The 17,756-nt window shown below is 49.0% G+C and overlaps 1 protein-coding gene across 5 annotated transcripts in view; it reads left to right on the top strand.

Moving 5' to 3' along the window:
- Positions 1-1,649, top strand: part of lamb2l (laminin, beta 2-like) — a 235,382-nt gene extending 233,733 nt beyond the window's left edge. For all 5 annotated transcript variants that reach the window (XM_059943876.1, XM_059943875.1, XM_059943878.1 and 2 more), the window contains one exon: positions 480-1,649. In XM_059943876.1, coding sequence (XP_059799859.1) covers positions 480-616 — 137 coding nt within the window. In that variant the 3' untranslated portion in view covers positions 617-1,649. The remainder of the gene's footprint in view (positions 1-479) is intronic.
- The last annotated feature ends 16,107 nt before the right edge of the window (positions 1,650-17,756 follow it).

Raw genomic sequence — 17,756 nt, 5'->3', positions numbered from 1 at the left:
CCTACTGCTGCCACAAAAGAAATTGCAGAAACTATGTCAGTGATAGCAGCTTGATTCTGATTCTGGTTCAGAATAGCCAAGTTGTGTTTGTGGGTTTACAGATCGTTCAGAAATCAGACGGCGGAGGGAAGAAGCTGTGTGTGGATTGTTGAGAGTTTGTATTCGGCTCCTGTACCTCTTCCCCAACACGTAGGGGATGGGAGGATGCTTTTGGTGCTGGATAATGCCTTCCCCAGGCACCGTCCCTTAAACATGCCTCGTGCCCAGGCTGGGCTTGCCTGAGTTTACAACCCTCTGCAGCTTTTTCCAATCCTGTGCAATGGCCTCTCCGTACCAGATGGCAATACAACCATGTAGAATGCTCTGTAGAAATTTGCTTGGCCGCCGGCTGGGATCTCACCATGCACGTTGGTTGCTGGGCTGGGGAACAGGGCATCGTGGTGACTCTGCATTCCTCATTGGATCCATTTCCTCGACAGCTCTGCAGAAGAAGTTTGAGAGAAACGAACGACTGATGGAGCAGAAGGTGGAACAGCTACAGGCACTGGAGGGGAACGTGTCGGAACTACTTGAATACATTCGTCAGCGGTCACTGTACTACGGCACCTGTACTTGACCCTGGTCTCTAATCAATGCTGCCACACTCATCTCCCTCTCCTTCTCTTCTCTGTCTTCTCCCCTTGAGTAACTGGGGCCCTCAGCTCCTGCCAACAGGAAGGTGCAGTAATCAGCCATTCAACAGTGCAGGCAATCACAGCCAGTGAGCAATTTCAGTATTACATATTCCCTTGAGATTGTGCCATTTACAAAGACTTTGCCAGGGCTAGAGGGAGAGGTCAGCCAGGCTGGGTCCTTATTCCTCGGAACGTTGGAGAGCGAGGGGCAACCTTACAGACATGTTTAAAATGATAAGAGAGAGAGATATGATGGACTGTAACAGTCTTTTCCCTAGGGTAGTGAAACCAAAACTGGGGGCATAGATTTAGGATGAGAGGGGAAGTATTTAACAGGGAGCTGAATGATAACTTTTTCACACAGAGGGTGGTGAGCATGTGCAACGAGCTGCCAGAGGAAGTGGTTGAGGGAGGGACAATAGTATCATTTAAGCAACACTCGGACAGGAACATGCAGGGGTGGGGCTGGGCAGGAAATGGGCTGGACATGGGAATTGAGATTCACCTGGCTGGACACCATTGTCAGTATGGACTGCTTGTGCCAAGGAGTCTGTGTCCATCCTGTCTGGCTCTGTTACTATAACAGGTGACGTGCCATCCGCCTGCTGCTACTATTGTTGTCGTATTGGCCCTTTACAAAATAGAGAGGTGGGTAGGCTAACTGGCCCTCTCTCCAGTCCTTCTCAATACCATTGACATCACCTTCCTGCTATAAGACCTCTCCCCTCAATCTCAATATCAAACCTCTCTCTCTGTCTCTCTTTCTCTTTCTCTGTTGGTCTGCCTGTCTCCCTCTTGCTGTCTCTTTGTCTCTCCCCCCTCCTTCCCCCTCTCTCTCTTGCGCTCTCTCTCTCTCTCTCTCTCCCTTCTCTCTCTCTGTCTCTCACACTCTCTCACTCACCCTCTTACTCTATTTCTCTCACTTTCTCACTCTCTTCCTCTCTTTGTCTTCCTCTGTTTCACCCCCTCACTAACCCTCTCTCTCTGTCTCTTACTCACTCTCTCCCTCTCTCTCTCTCATTCACTCTCTCCCTCTCTCTCTGTCTCTTACTCACTCTCTCCCTCTCTCTCTCTCATTCACTCACTCACTCTCTCCCTCCCTCTCCCTCCCTCTCTCACTCACTCCCCCTCACCATGTCTGTGCTGAACTCAATCCCCTCAGTGACGGAGCCTCAAATGGCCTCTGGACAGTGAATTCGAAGATTCACCACCTGGTACCTGTGCAAATACCTGGTCACTTTTCTGTGCTGAACGGCTGCCCCCCCCCCCACCAACCCGTGTTCTGGGGCAGGGAGCTCCAGGTCAACCTTCCCAAATGGGGACCAGCTCCAGGTCAACCTTCCCAAATGGGGACCAGCATCACACTGCCAAGCCCTGAAAGATCACTTCTCACTCAGAGGAACGCAGGAGTGGTCAGGTTGACGTGTCCTCTTCGACAACCCCTGGTGACAGGAATCAATGTGTTGGGCCTCTGCCGACCCTTCCCCAGGGGAGGGGACCAGATCTGCCCTCGGAATCGCAGGTGGGGCCCTGGATAATTGGAGTAAGACAGCCAGAGCCACAGAGTGTGGAAGCAGGCCGGTTGGCCCATTTCTCCATGCTGACCAACATTACCATCTGAGCCGACCCCTTTGGCCACGTGTATCTCCCCAACCTTTTCCGATCTATATAGCTGTTTTAAATATTGTTAGTGGGCCTGCCTCGACCACCTCCTCAAAGTATAAACACAGAGTACAACCTGAGGTTCGTCTCTCCCACAGACGCCTGCAACACCCAACACACGAAACAGAACAAATCGTGTAAACAGCAGAAAACAAGTAAAAAACACAACATCAAACCACAGGGCCCTTGAAGTAGTTGAGGAACAATTCAGTTCAGCTTTCCTCTGGCAGCTCGTCCCACACGCTCCCACTCTCCGTCCCTCGGGTCCTGTTTAAATCTCTCCTCTCTCCCCCTCTGGCTCTGCTTTCACCAGCACTGGATAAAATACTACGCACATTCACCCCGTCGGTGCTCCTCCATGAGGGCTGCTGCACTCAAACCCTCACGCAATACAGACCAACTTTTCTTCAGCTTCCTTCTGCAGGTTTACCTGCCCATTAGTGTCCAACCAGCTGATACATACACATTTCTCCCCCTCCCCTCCTCTCTTTTTCTGTTCCCCTTTCTGGTTCCCTTCTTGCCCCCTCTCTTCACCTCACCTCCCTCGTATTCCTCTCCTCTTTCCCTTTCTCCGGTGGCCCACTCTCCTTCCCTATCAGATTCCTCCTTCTTGTCCTACTCCCCAACCCTCCCTCTACCACACAATCCCTGTCCCCTCTCTGACCCTCCCCAAACCTGTCTGGCCCTGTCTCCTTCACTGACCCTCTCCTACCCTCAATCCCTGTCTCCCCTCACTAACAACCCCCCACTCACACCTGCCCGTGCAGCCGTTGCTCCCCACCAGGCTTTGCAGAGCCTGGGATGGCAGACCTTTCTTTCCCTGACCCTGTGTCTCTGCACGAGATTCCTTCCTCCCCACCCTTTCCTGCACAGCAATCTACATCAGTCTCCGACTGCCTATATGTGGGTGAGTGTGGCAGATTGCCCTCTCTCTCCCACCCCCGCTCCTCCTCAAATGCCCCTCCTCCTCTCCTTGCCATTCCCTCCCCTTCATTCCTTTCAGAAGTTCCCCTGTGCCACCTGGTGTAACAGACGCTGTGGCAGAGAGATGGTGAGCTGGGGGGAGACACAGAGCACACATCAATTCCTTTTGTAGATAGAAACACCGGCACACCCCATACCCTGTCCGTACACACATATACACACACACACACACACACCCACCCATACCCTGTCCGTACACACACACACGCACGCACACCCCCATACCCTGTCCGTACACACGTATACACACACACACACACACACACCCACCCATACCCTGTCCGTACACACACAGACGCACGCACACCCCCATACCCTGTCCGTACACACGTATACACACACACACACACCCACCCATACCCTGTCCGTACACACACACACGCACGCACACCCCCATACCCTGTCCGTACACACGTATACACACACACACACACACACACACACACACACACACACACCCATACCCTGTCCGTACACACGTATACACACACACACACACACACACCCACCCGTACCCTGTCCGTACACACGTATACACACACACACACACACACACACACACACACACACACACACACACCCATACCCTGTCCGTACACACGTATACACACACACACACACACACACACACACACACACACACACACACACACACACACGCACGCACACCCCCATACCCTGTCCGTACACACACACACACACACGCACGCACACCCCCATACCCTGTCCGTACACATACACACACACACACGCACGCACACCTCCATACCCTGTACGTATACACACACACACCCACACACACACACCCACCCACCCCAAGGTCAGTGGATATCAAAGAGAAACACTGACAAACCAGCACAGAATGATGGACAGACTGCCCTGTTTCCACGCTGTACGATGGAATATCATTCTATGATTTGCAATATTGGCAGCTTCCCAGTGAACATCTATGCTCTCTCCAGTACGATCAGACACTTTCCGTAACGTATGTGATGACCAGAAATGCACACAGTTCTCCCTGCGAGGTCTAACCAAAGTTCCATAAAGTTTGCAACATAATGTCCCAGTTTCTGTGAAGGCAAACACTCCGTATGTCTTCTCCACCACGCGACCTGTCTGCTGTCAGGAACTGAGAACTTGCTCTCTCTGTTCATCAATGTTCCTTAGAATTCCACCTGTTACTGCACCGTGTTCTCTCCCTATTGACATCCCAAAGTGAATCACGTCACAGACAGACAGACTTTATTGATCCCGAGGGAAATTGGGTAAATTGCTGGGATTAAATGTGATCTGCACAACCTTCTATCTGATCCATATCCAGGACAGCCTCCCTCACTGTCCCCACCATCAATATCCTTGGGGTCATTATCATTACATCCCCTACATTCGCCTCCACCGTTGGCGTCTACCAGCAGCAACAAGGCTCCCAGTGCTGTTTCTTACAACGCAAATCCGGTCCCATACCCTCAGACAGGAAAACATCCATGCATGGCCCCCTGCCTCCCGTCACAAAATTGATGGCTAATCCAGTTAGCCAGCCTGCCTTGGAACCCTGTGGCTTAATGTTCTAGTCCAGCTTCCATGTGGGACCTTGTCAGGTGCCTTTTACTAAAGTCCATGTAAACAACATCCACTGCCTTTCCTTCATCAACTTTCCCGCGAGCATCCTCAGAAAGCTCTGCAAGACTGCTTAGGCATGACCTACCATGCACGAAGCCACGTTGACTGTCCCTAACCTATCCCTCACAATGCTTTCCAGTCATTCACCCACTAGTGATGTCAGGCTCACCGGCCTATATTTCCTGATTTATTTGTAGAGCCCATCGTCAACAGTGAAACAACATTGGCCGTCCTCCAATCCTCCGTTACCTCAACCATCACTACGGATGATTTAAATATCTCTGCTGGAGCACTGGCAATTTCTGTACTAGCCTCTCACAGTCTCCAAGGGAACCCCTTGTCAAGCCCTGGGGATTTATCCACCCTGATTTGCCTACTGACGCTGGTCTCACCTGGCTGTAGTTTCTGGGCTTACCCCTGCCACTTGAGGAGTGACCTCACCACTCGGGACCTCCTGAAGATGGGCTCTGCCCATCAGGTGGCTAATTCCCAGACTGTCTGGACCCTGGACCTCCCAAACCTCGAGGCTCAATTGCACCTTGGTATTAATGGAGTTCGAGTTCCATGAATTCAATAAACTGGACAAATCTCAGTAGCAGAGATTGCAGAGTTTTGCAAAAGCCGATTGTGCTCAGAACTGCCTCGCCAGCCCCGATCGGGGCTCTGAGGGGGGCACTTCTGACCCCTGAACCTGGGCAGCTCAGCGATGGACAACACACCACGCCTTTGGCCCGGGCTCACGGGATGATGTCAAACAGGGACTGAACTCCGTTCTACACAGCGGTGACAGGGCCAAGAGTTCTCACTGGAATCCCTGGGAGAGGGACAGGAATCAGGGGCAGGGGAATGATTAGGAGGTGGGAATCGGGGAACACAGAGATCTGGGGAATGATGGGATACAGAAGGTAAAGAGGAGGGGAAGGTAGCTTAGAAAAATAGAGGGCTATGGGTAACCCTAGGTAAGGGCCTGTATTGTGCTGTAGGTTTCCTATGTTTCTATGAAGTGAGGGTGCAAGACCCTGTGGGAGCTGGAAGAAAAGATGAGAAATTTCAAACTCAATCCAGTCATGTTCATTATCAGGTGCACAAGTGTGCTGAGGCACAGGTACCTGTTTATAGCAACATCACAGGCACCACTCAGAATATGCATAGAGTATACAGCACAGCACAGACCTTCAGCCCACAACCTTTTAACCTACACCAAGATCAATCTAGCCCTTCCCTCCCACATAACCCTTCAGTTTTCTATCATCCATGTGCTTAAATGTTCCTAATGTATCTGCCTTTACCACCATCGTGGATGGGTGCTCCACACACCCACCCCTCTCTGTGTGAAAAACCTCCCTCTGACATCCCCCTACACTTTCCTCCAATCTCCTTAAAATTATGCTCCTTCAGATTAGCCACTTCCACTCTGGCTACCCTCCTGATCTAATAACTTGTACACCTCCAACAAGTCACCCCTCGTCCTCATTCACTCCAAAGAGAAAAGCCCCAGCTCTCTCAACCTATCCTCAATAGACATGCCCCCTAATCCAGACAGCATCCTGGTGAATCTCCTCTGCACCCTCTCTAATCCAGACAGCATCCTGGTGAATCTCCTCTGCACCCTCTCTAATCCAGACAACATCCTGGTCAATCTCCTCTGCACCTTCTCTAATCCAGGCAGCATCCTGGTGAATCTCCTCTGCACCCTCTCTAATCCAGACAGCATCCTGGTGAATCAACTCTGCACCCTCTCTAATCCAGACAGCATCCTGGTAAATCTCCTCTGCACCCTCTCTAATCCAGGCAGCATCCAGGTGAATCTCCTCTGCACCCTCTCTAATCCAGACAGCATCCTGGTGAATCAACTCTGCACCCTCTCTAATCCAGACAGCATCCTGGTAAATCTCCTCTGCACCATCTCTAATCCAGGCAGCATCCTGGTGAATCAACTCTGCACCCTCTCTAATCCAGACAGCATCCTGGTAAATCTCCTCTGCACCCTCTCTAATCCAGACAGCTTCCATGTCCTTCCTATAATGAGGCGACCAGGACTGAACACAGTGCTCCAAGTGTGATACATTACATCTGATAACAGTAACTCTCCGTGCTCGGGGACCCAGTGACAGGGGTCACCCTGAGAGGACCCAGTAGCAGAGGTTTTGCTGGGGGAATCAATCAGGCCACTGTGGGTCTGTCTGCCCAGCTCCCTGAACCTACTTTCCCCTTCCGTGAGATCCTGCGTTAGGCAAGTCAAACCTCTCTGCTTTTGCCCAGGCAGTGCTGACTGGTACTTGAAGAATGACGGGGGAATCTCATTGAAAACTTCTGAATACGGAAGTCCAAGATAGAGTAGACTTGGAGAGACTGTTTCCTAGAGTGGGAGAGTCTAAGACCAGCGGACACAGCCTCAGAATAGAGGGATGTCCCTTTAGAACAGAGATGAAGAGGAATGTCTTTAGCCAGAGGGAGGGGAATCTGTGGAATTCATTGCCACTGGCTGCTGTGGAGGCCAAGGCATTTGATGCTGTATACTTAAAGCGGAGATTGATAGGTTATTGATTAGTCAGAGTATCAGAATTTATCGGGAGAAAACAGGAGAATGGGGTTGAGAGGGATAATAAATCAGCCATGATTGAACTGTGGAGCAGACTCGATGGGCCGAATGGCCTGATTCTGTTTAATGGTCTAAAGCTGCCCTGTGTATTCACTCTCTCTAGATTACTTGCAACGAGCTGTTTCAGTTGCACTACAATGGAGAGTTATTATCATGTAGTTATATTAAACACAAATAAAATAATAATTTTCCAATGTCAGTTACCGTTCACTCGCATAAAGAGATACACAATCCACTCCACCCTCCCTGTGCGAGGAGGGGCAGTCTCGGCTATAGGACTCCTCACCTCATCATCACATGAGGTTTCGCCAGGTCTGGGCATTCAGAGCAAAGTACACATGGCTGGAGGAGGAGCAATAGTCAGAACTCCTGGGATCAGGAAGCCTTGAACTGTTTATGGCAATGAACCACCTTCTGGAGGCACTCTGAGTGTAGTGGTATCTGTGGTGGAGAGGGATTCAGGTCGAAACCTGCCAGTGGAAGGGGCGTTGCTGAACGTCAGTGAATACAGTCTCTCGAGTTTCCATTGTGAAGTCTCGTTAAGGAATGCCAACTTTGAAGCCGGCCCTCACTGTGATTCCTACTGCTCTCAACTCCTGAAGCCGGGTCCCTTCTCCCCCACGGACGCTGCTCGAACCACTGACTCCCTGCAGCACATTGTGAGTTACCCCAGATGTAACATTTGCCGTTTCCTGTGTCTGCACGGGAAATGTTTGCTTTTGGTAAGACATAGAATGGCCCACAAAGTTGTGCTGACTGCTCAGCCAACTCCAGGATCAATTGAACCCTTCCCTCCCACATAGCCCCGTTATCATTATGTGCCCTGTCATATGACGTGGGTGATTATGGTCTTCCATCTGTTGACCATGATTGTTCTTGACAAATTTTTCTACAGAAGTGATTTGCCATTGGTTTCTTCTGGGCAGTGTCTTTACAAGATGGGTGATACAAGCCCTTATCAATACTCTTCAGAGATTGTCTGCCTGGCATCAATGGTCACATAATCAGGACCTGTGATATGCACCGGCTGCTCATACGACCGTCCACCACCTGCTCCCACGGCTTCACGTGACCCCAGTTGGGTGGGGGGGGCTAAGCAGGTGCCACACATTGCCCAAGGGTGACCTGAAGGCTAGTGCAGGGAAGAAGCGCCTTACACCTCCTTAGATTTTCTTTTTTAGAATCTTTTTATTGATACATAATCACCAGCAGCTATAATATGATACAAAACTTTAACAGATTAATATGCATACAATTAATAAAGCTGAAAAAACTGATCTTGAAATATTAAAATGGGAAAAAAACATTTTTATATATAGAAAAAAGAAGGGAAAATAAAGAACCCCATCTAACTAAAAAAACCACTACTAACTATTAAAAAAACCCATTAGGAATCAACCCCCCGGAGCAATACGTTTGACCATCATCTAAATATATTTTTTTAAAGTCATCAACCGTCATTTCATATTTATATTTTAAAAAATTGGATGGAAACAATATAACTTAATTCAAATTAAATGATAATATTTGGCAAAGGAACCCCATCTTCTCTCAAAATCAAATCAAGGATCAAAAGTTCTACTGATTTTTTCCGAACTAAGACATAGCATCGCTTGAGAAAACCATTCAGTTGATGTAGGGGAAGAAATATCTTTCTGTTTTAATAAAATAGCTCTTCTTCCCAGCAGTGTAACAAATGTAATTACATGTTGATCTGAAGATGAAATACCCTGAATATGATGCGGAACTATTCCAAATAGAACAGTCAGTCTATTAGGTTATAAATTAATTTTCAAAGCTTTAGAAATTGTAGAAAATAAAAATTTCCAAAACGATTTTAAAGAAGAACATGACCAGAACATATGTGACAAAGTAGCTACTTCAGTTTTACATCTATCACAATAGTTGTCTATACTAGGAAATATTTTAGATAGTCTCTCCTTTGTTAAGTAATAACGGTGTATAATTTAAAATTGAATAAACAATGATTGGCACATACAGAAGAAGAATTTATGTTTTTCCAGAACTCGAAGCCAATCTTCATTAACAAAGGTCATATTAAGTTCTCTCTCCCAATCTTGTTTAATCTTTAGTGAGAGGTTCTCTTTACACCTCCTTTGGTAAAGACGGTATCTCCAACCTGTCACCCTACATAGTCCTATTGTCGACGAAGCAACCAGGCAAAGACACTTGGAGAATCAGGACAGCAGAGGCTGGAATCTAGAGCAACACACAAGCAGCCAGGGGAAATTAGTGGGTCAAGGGAATTGGTAAGTTAACGTCCCGGCCAGGAAACGATACGTTAACATCCCGGCCAGGAAACGGTACGTCAACGTCCCGGCCAGGAAACGATAAGTTAACGTCCCGGCCAGGAAATGATACGTCAACGTCCCGGCCAGGAAACGATACGTCAACATCCCGGCCAGGAAACGGTACGTCAACGTTCCGGCCAGGAAACGGTACGTCAACGTCCCGGCCAGGAAACGGTACGTCAACGTCCCGGCCAGGAAACGGTACGTCAACGTCCCGGCCAGGAAACGGTACGTCAACGTCCCGGCCAGGAAACGGTACGTCAACGTCCCGGCCAGGAAATGGTAAGTCAACGTCCCAACCAGGAAACGGTAAGTCAACGTCCCAACCAGGAAACGGTACGTCAACGTCCCGGCCAGAAAACGGTACGTCAACGTCCCGGCCAGGAAACGGTACGTCAACGTCCCGGCCAGGAAACGGTACGTCAACGTCCCGGCCAGGAAACGGTAAGTCAACGTCCCGGCCAGGAAACGGTAAGTCAACGTCCCGGCCAGGAAACGGTACGTCAACGTCCCGGCCAGGAAACGGTAAGTCAACGTCCCAACCAGGAAACGGTAAGTCAACGTCCCAACCAGGAAACGGTACGTCAACGTCCCGGCCAGGAAACGGTACGTCAACGTCCCGGCCAGGAAACGGTAAGTCAACGTCCCAACCAGGAAACGGTAAGTCAACGTCCCGGCCAGGAAACGGTAAGTCAACGTCCCAACCAGGAAACGGTAAGTCAACGTCCCAACCAGGAAACGGTACGTCAACGTCCCAACCAGGAAACGGTGCGTCAACGTCCCGGCCAGGAAACGGTACGTCAACGTCCCGGCCAGGAAACGGTACGTCAACGTCCCGGCCAGGAAACGGTAAGTCAACGTCCCAACCAGGAAACGGTAAGTCAACGTCCCAACCAGGAAACGGTACGTCAACGTCCCGGCCAGGAAACGGTACGTCAACGTCCCGGCCAGGAAACGGTACGTCAACGTCCCGGCCAGGAAACGGTGCGTCAACGTCCCGGCCAGGAAACGGTGCGTCAACGTCCCGGCCAGGAAACGGTACGTCAACGTCCCGGCCAGGAAACGGTACGTCAACGTCCCGGCCAGGAAACGGTACGTCAACGTCCCGGCCAGGAAACGGTAAGTCAACGTCCCGGCCAGGAAACGGTAAGTCAACGTCCCGGCCAGGAAACGGTACGTCAACGTCCCGGCCAGGAAACGGTACGTCAACGTCCCGGCCAGGAAACGGTACGTCAACGTCCCGGCCAGGTAGCTTAGGAAGGAGCAGAGCAGGACACATCTCTCCGTACCCAACCCTCAGCGCTGGTCTGGACTGGATTCTGTTTCCATCACGAGACACTGGCAGTATTCCCTGTAAAGCAGGACCTGAGGTGATGCTGATTCAGAAACTTTGCCAGGTTTGTTGTTAAATTCCGTCTCCTTCACTTTGCTGCTCATAGTATTTCAAAAGACCAATGAAAATATCACCTATAATCACCATCACGAGAATCTGCAGATGCAGAGCAACGCACACAAAATGCTGGAGGGATTCGGCAGGTCAGGCAGCGTCCATGGAGGGGAAAAAACAGTCGACATTTCAGACCGAGACTCCTCATCAGGACTGAAAATTCAGGCTCCCCCCTCGCCTAGGATCACCTCTCCCCTTCCAGCTTCTCACTTCACTTCACCCCCCTCCACCTACCCACAACCCCCTCACCTGGTTATACCTCTCCCTCCTAGACCTTACTTCACCCCCCCCCCCGCAGCCACATTCCCCTCACCAGGTCTCACCTATCCTCTGCCAGCTTGTCCTCCTCCCTCATTCCCCACCTTCTTATTCTGGTTTCTCTGCCTTTCCTTTCCAGACTTGATTCAAAGATTAAAGATTCAAACTAGATTTATTATCAAAGTGTGGATGCAGTATACAATTGTGAGGTTTGTCTCCCCATAAGCACTCATGAAAGAAAGAAAACCATGGATCAATTTCAAAGAAAATAATCAAACCATCAAACTGTAAAGAAACAAGTGAGAAACACACAGAATATAAAACACCAAACCACAAAGTCAATGAAAGGACCCAGTTGTTCATTGTCAGTGCAGTTCGGTTCAGTCAGGCTCCTGTTGACTGTAGGCCGAGTTGTTCATCGTCAGTGCATTTCGGTTCAGTCAGGCTCCTGTTGACTGTAGGCTGAGTTGTTCAGTGTCAGTGCAGTTCGGTTCAATCAGGCTCCTGTTGACCGTAGGCCGAGTTGTTCATTGTCAGTGCAGTTCAGTTCAATCAGGCTCCTGTTGACTGTAGGCCGAGTTGTTCAGTGTCAGTGCAGTTCGTTTCAATCAGGCTCCTGTTGAGTGTAGGCCGCAGAGCCAGTTCACACAAATAAATTTTTCAAAAAACCCGGAGGAACCAAAGACCAAGAGCAGGTCACAATGTGAACTCCAAACGACAAACCCTTCCCAAGACACAAGAGGGAGAGAGGGACCGTTGAAACGTAGGCATGCAGCACTAAACGCCCACTCGCTATCCACTCTCCTCCTCATTGATTTCAGTTTTCCTCAACGCCTTAATCAGTGAGAAATGGAGTTCAGCACTGGCTGGCGCCCTGTCTTCATGCTTCTTGGCCCTCAGGCTGTACACTTTGTCAATACCTCATCGAACTCCCTCGGGGACAGCAAAGCACCCAGACTGCTGAATCGGCCTGAAAACACAGCATTAAACTGCAGAACTCAGGCAGATGAAACAGTAAAAGAATTAGTTTTAAGAATGGTCTGAAGGACCTCACCTTTGGTCACAATGTTCACTGGAGCCATCTTCTCCAGATGAACGGTCATGGCCTGAAACATTAACTCTTCATTACCCTCCATAGATGCTGCCTGATGTGTTGCAATCACACCAGGTCTCTAGATGTTGCACACCAGCAGGGGTCACGTTACAGACCAGGCAAATGGAGCACCTGGACCACAGCTCTGATTGTGTGTGTGTGAGACGGTGATTTCCCGCAGTTTAGGGGATGGCTAGTTGAACCAGAAACAGGAAAGACTGGACAATGAACTGGCTAGGGAGAAGATTGTCCTGTCCTCAGTGTGGATGGGGCACAGACTGAAGCCTCACCCGCATGTTCCGTCAGAAGATTCACCTCCCATCATCTCCAAATGATCCAATTGCCCCCGGACCACGGTCACCCACAATACATATATACACCAAACGAAACAACATCTCCTCCCCCCGGACCACTGTCACCCACAATACATATATACACCAAACGAAACAACGTCCCCTCCCCCCAGACCACGGTCACCCACAATACATATATACACCAAACGAAACAACGTCCCCTCCCCCCAGACCACGGTCACCCACAATACATATATACACCAAACGAAACAACGTCCCCTCCCCCCGGACCACGGTCACCCACAATACATATATACACCAAACAAAACAACGTCCCCTCCCCCGGACCACGGTCACCCACAATACATATATACACCAAACGAAACAACGTCCCCTCCCCCCGGACCACGGTCACCCACAATACATATATACACCAAACGAAACACCGTCCCCTCCCCCCGGACCACGGTGTACCCACAATACATATATACACCAAACGAAACAACGTCCCCTCCCCCTGGACCACGGTCACCCACAATACATATATATACCAAACGAAACAACGTCCCCTCCCCCCGGACCACGGTCACCCACAATACATATATACACCAAACGAAACAACGTCCCCTCCCCCCGGACCACGGTCACCCACAATACATATATACACCAAACGAAACAACGTCCCCTCCCCCCGGACCACGGTCACCCACAATACATATATACACCAATCGAAACAACGTTCCCCCGGACCATGATCACCCACAATACATATATACATCAAACGATACAACGTCCCCTCCCCCCGGACCACGGTCACCCACAATACATATATACACCAAACGAAACACCGTCCCCTCCCCCCGGACCACGGTCACCCACAATACATATATACACCAATCGAAACAACGTTCCCCCGGACCATGATCACCCACAATACATATATACATCAAACGAAACAACGTCCCATCCCCCCGGACCACGGTCACCCACAATACATATATACACCAAACGAAACACCGTCCCCTCCCCCCGGACCACGGTCACCCACAATACATATATACACCAAACGAAACAACGTCCCCTCCCCCGGACCACGGTCACCCACAATACATATATACACCAAACGAAACAACGTTCCCCCGGACCACGGTGTACCCACAATACATATATACACCAAACGAAACAACGTCCCCTCCCCCCGGACCATGATCACCCACAATACATATATACATCAAACAAAACAATGTTCCCCCGTTACATATTAGAAACATTGAAAACCTACAGCACAATACAGGCCCTTTGGCCCACAAAGTTGTGCCGAACATGTCCCCATATTAGACATTACTAGGCTTACCTATAGCCCTCTATTTTTCTCAGCTCCATGTACCTATCTAAAAGTCTCTTAAAAGACCCTATCGTATCCGCCTCCACCACCGTTCCTGGCAGCCCATTCCACCCACTCATCACTCTTTGAGTAAAAAAAGTTACCCCTGACATCTCTCTGTACCTACTCCCCAGCACCTTAAACCTGTGTCTTCTTGTGGCAACCATTTCAGCCCTGGGAAAAAGCCTCTAACTATCCACATGATCAATGCGTCTCATCATCTTGTACACCTCTATCAGGTCACCCCTCATCCTCCGTTGCTCCAAGGAGAAAACGCCAAGTTCACTCAACCTATTCTCATAAGTCATGCTCCCCAATCCAGGCAACATCCTTGTTAATCTCCTCTGTACCCTTTCTACGTTTTCCACAGCCTTCCTGTAGTGAGGTGATCAGAAAGGAGCACAGAACTCCAAGTGGGGTCTGACCAGGATCCTATATTGCTGCAACATTACCTCTCGGCTCCTAAATTCAATTCCACAATTGATGAAGGTCAATAAACAGTATACCTTCTTAACCACAGAGTCAACCTGCTCAGCTGCTTTGATCGTCCTATGGACTCGGACCCCAAGATCCCTCTGATCCTCCACACTGCCAAGTGTCTTACCATTAATACTACATTCTGCCATCATATTTGACCTACCAAAATAAACCACTTCACATTTGTCTGGGTTAAGCTCCATCTGCCACTTCTCAGCCCAGTTTTGCATCCTATCAATGTCCTGCTGTAACCTCTGACAGCCCTCCACACTATCCACAACACCCCCAACCTTTGTGTCATCAGCAAATTTACTAACCCATCCCTCCACTTTCACATTCAGGTCATTTATAAAAAATCACGAAGAGTAAGGGTCCCAGAACAGATCCCTGAGGCACTCCATTGGTGACCAACCTCCATGCAGAATATGACCCACCTACAGCCACTCTTCTGAGGGCAAGTAGGTTCTGGATCCACAAAGCAATGTCCTCTTGGATCCCATGCCTCCTTACTTTCTCAATAAGCCTTGCATGGAGTACCTTATCAAATGCCTTTCTGAAATCTATATACACTACATCTACTGCTGTTCTTTCATCAATGTGTTTAGTCACATCCTCAAAAAATTCAATCAGGCTCGTAAGGCACGACCTGCCTTTCACAAAGCCATGCTGACTATTCCTAATCATATTATACCTCTCCAAATGAATAAAGGAACAACGTCTGCAACCTTCCAATCTTCCGGAACCTCTCACATTTCTATTGATGATGCAAAGATCACTGGCAGAGGCTCAGTGATCTCCTCCCTCGCCTCCCACAGTAGCCTGGGGTACATCTTATCTGATCCCAGCAACTTATCTAATTTGATGCTTTCCAAAAGTTCCAGCACATCCTCTTTCTTAATATCTACATGCTCAAGCTTTTCAGCCTGCTGCAAGTCATCACGACAATCACTAAGATCCTTTTCCATAGTGAATACTGAAGCAAAGTATTCATTAAGTAGCTCTGCTATTTCCTCTGGTTCCATACACACTTTCCCACTGTCACACTTGATAGATCATATTCTTTCACATCTTATCCTCTTGCTCCACATACTTGTAGAATGCCTTGGGGTTTTCCTTAATTCTGCCCGCCAAGGCCTTCTCATGGCCCCTGGCTCTGCTAATTTCCTTCTTAAGTTCCTTCCTAGAGGCCTTATAATCTTCTAGATCTCTAACTTTACCTAGCTCTCTGAACCTTTTGTAAACTTTTCTTCTTGACCAGATTTATTACAGCCTTTGTACACCACGGTTCCTGTACCCTACCGTAACTTCCCTGTCTCACTGGAACGTACCTATACAGAACTTCACACAAATATCCCCTGAATATTTGCCACATTCCTTCCGTACTTTTCCCTGAGAACATCTGTTTCCAATTTAAGCCTCCAATTTCCTGCCTGATAGCTTCATATTTCCCCTTACACCAATTAAATGCTTTTCCTAACTTGTCTCTTCCTATCCCTCTCCAATGCTATGGTAAAGGAGATAGAATTGCGATCTCTAACTCCAAAATGCTCTCCCACTGAGAGATCTGACACCTGACCAGGTTCATTTCCCAATACCAGATCAAGTACAGCCTGTCCTCTTGTAGGCTTATCTACATATTGTGTCAAGAAACCTTCCTGAACACACCTAACAAACTCCACCCCATCTAAACCTCTTGCTCTCGGGAGATGCCAATCAATATTTGGGAAATTAAAATCTCCCATCACAACAACTCTGTTATTATTACACCTTTCCAGGATCTGTTTCCCTATCTGCTCCTCGATATCCCTGTTACTATTTGGCGGCCTATAAAAAACACCCAATAAAGTTATTGACCCCTTCCTGTTCCTAACCTCCACCCACAGTGACTCCATAGACAACCCCTCCATGGTGTCCACCTTTTCTGCAGCAGTGACACTATCTCTGATCAACAGCGCCACGCCCCACCTCTTTTGCCTCCCTCCCTGTCCTTTCTGAAACATCTAAAACCCGGCACTCAAAGTAACCATTCCTGTCCCTGAGCCATCCAATTCTCTGTAATGGCCACCACATCATATCTCCAAGTACTGATCCACGCTCTAAGCTCATCTGCTTTGTTCACAACACTCCTGGCATTAAAATAGACACATCTCAAACCTTCAGTCTGAGTGCGTCCCTTCTCTATCACCTGCCTATCCTCCCTCTCACACTGTCTTTAAGCTTTCTCTATTTGTGAACTAACCTCCTCTTCCCCAGTGTCTTCAGTTCGGTTCCCACCCCCCAACAATTCTAGTTTAACCTCTCCCCAGTAGCGTTTGTAAACCTCCCCGCCAGGGTATTGGTCCCCCTGGGATTCAAGTGTAACCCGTCCTTATTGTACAGGTCCCAACTGCCCCAAAAGAGGTCCCAATGATCCAGAAATCTGAATCCCTGCCCCCTGCTCCAATCCCTCAGCCACACATTTATCCTCCACCTCATTCTATTCCTATTCTCACTGTTGCGTGGCACAGGCAGTAATCCCGAGATTACTACCTTTGTGGTCCTGCTTCTCAACATCCTTCCTAAATCCCTGTAGTCTTTTTTTCAGGACCTCTTCCCTTTCCCTACCTATGTCATTGGTACCAATATGTACCAAGACCTCTGGCTGTTCTCCCTCCCACTGCAGGGTATCTTGGATGCAATCTGAAATATCCTGGACTCTGACACCTGGGAGGCAAAATACCATCCGGGTTTCTTTCCTGTGTCCACAGAATCTCCTGTCTGATCCCATAACTATAGAGTCCCCTATCACTACTGCCTTCCTCTTCCTTTCCTGACCCTTCTGAGCCACAGGGCCAGGCTCTGTGCCAGAGGCACGTCCACTGTTGCTTCCCCCAGATAGGCTGACACCCCCAACAGTACTCAAAACAGGAGTACTTATTGTCAAGGGGTACAGCTACAGGGGTACTCTCTA

Source organism: Hypanus sabinus, chromosome 19 (assembly GCF_030144855.1).
Source record: "Hypanus sabinus isolate sHypSab1 chromosome 19, sHypSab1.hap1, whole genome shotgun sequence".
Lineage (NCBI taxonomy): Eukaryota > Metazoa > Chordata > Chondrichthyes > Myliobatiformes > Dasyatidae > Hypanus > Hypanus sabinus.
Note: the sequence above shows the minus strand (reverse complement) of the source record. Positions and strands in the feature narration are given on the sequence as shown.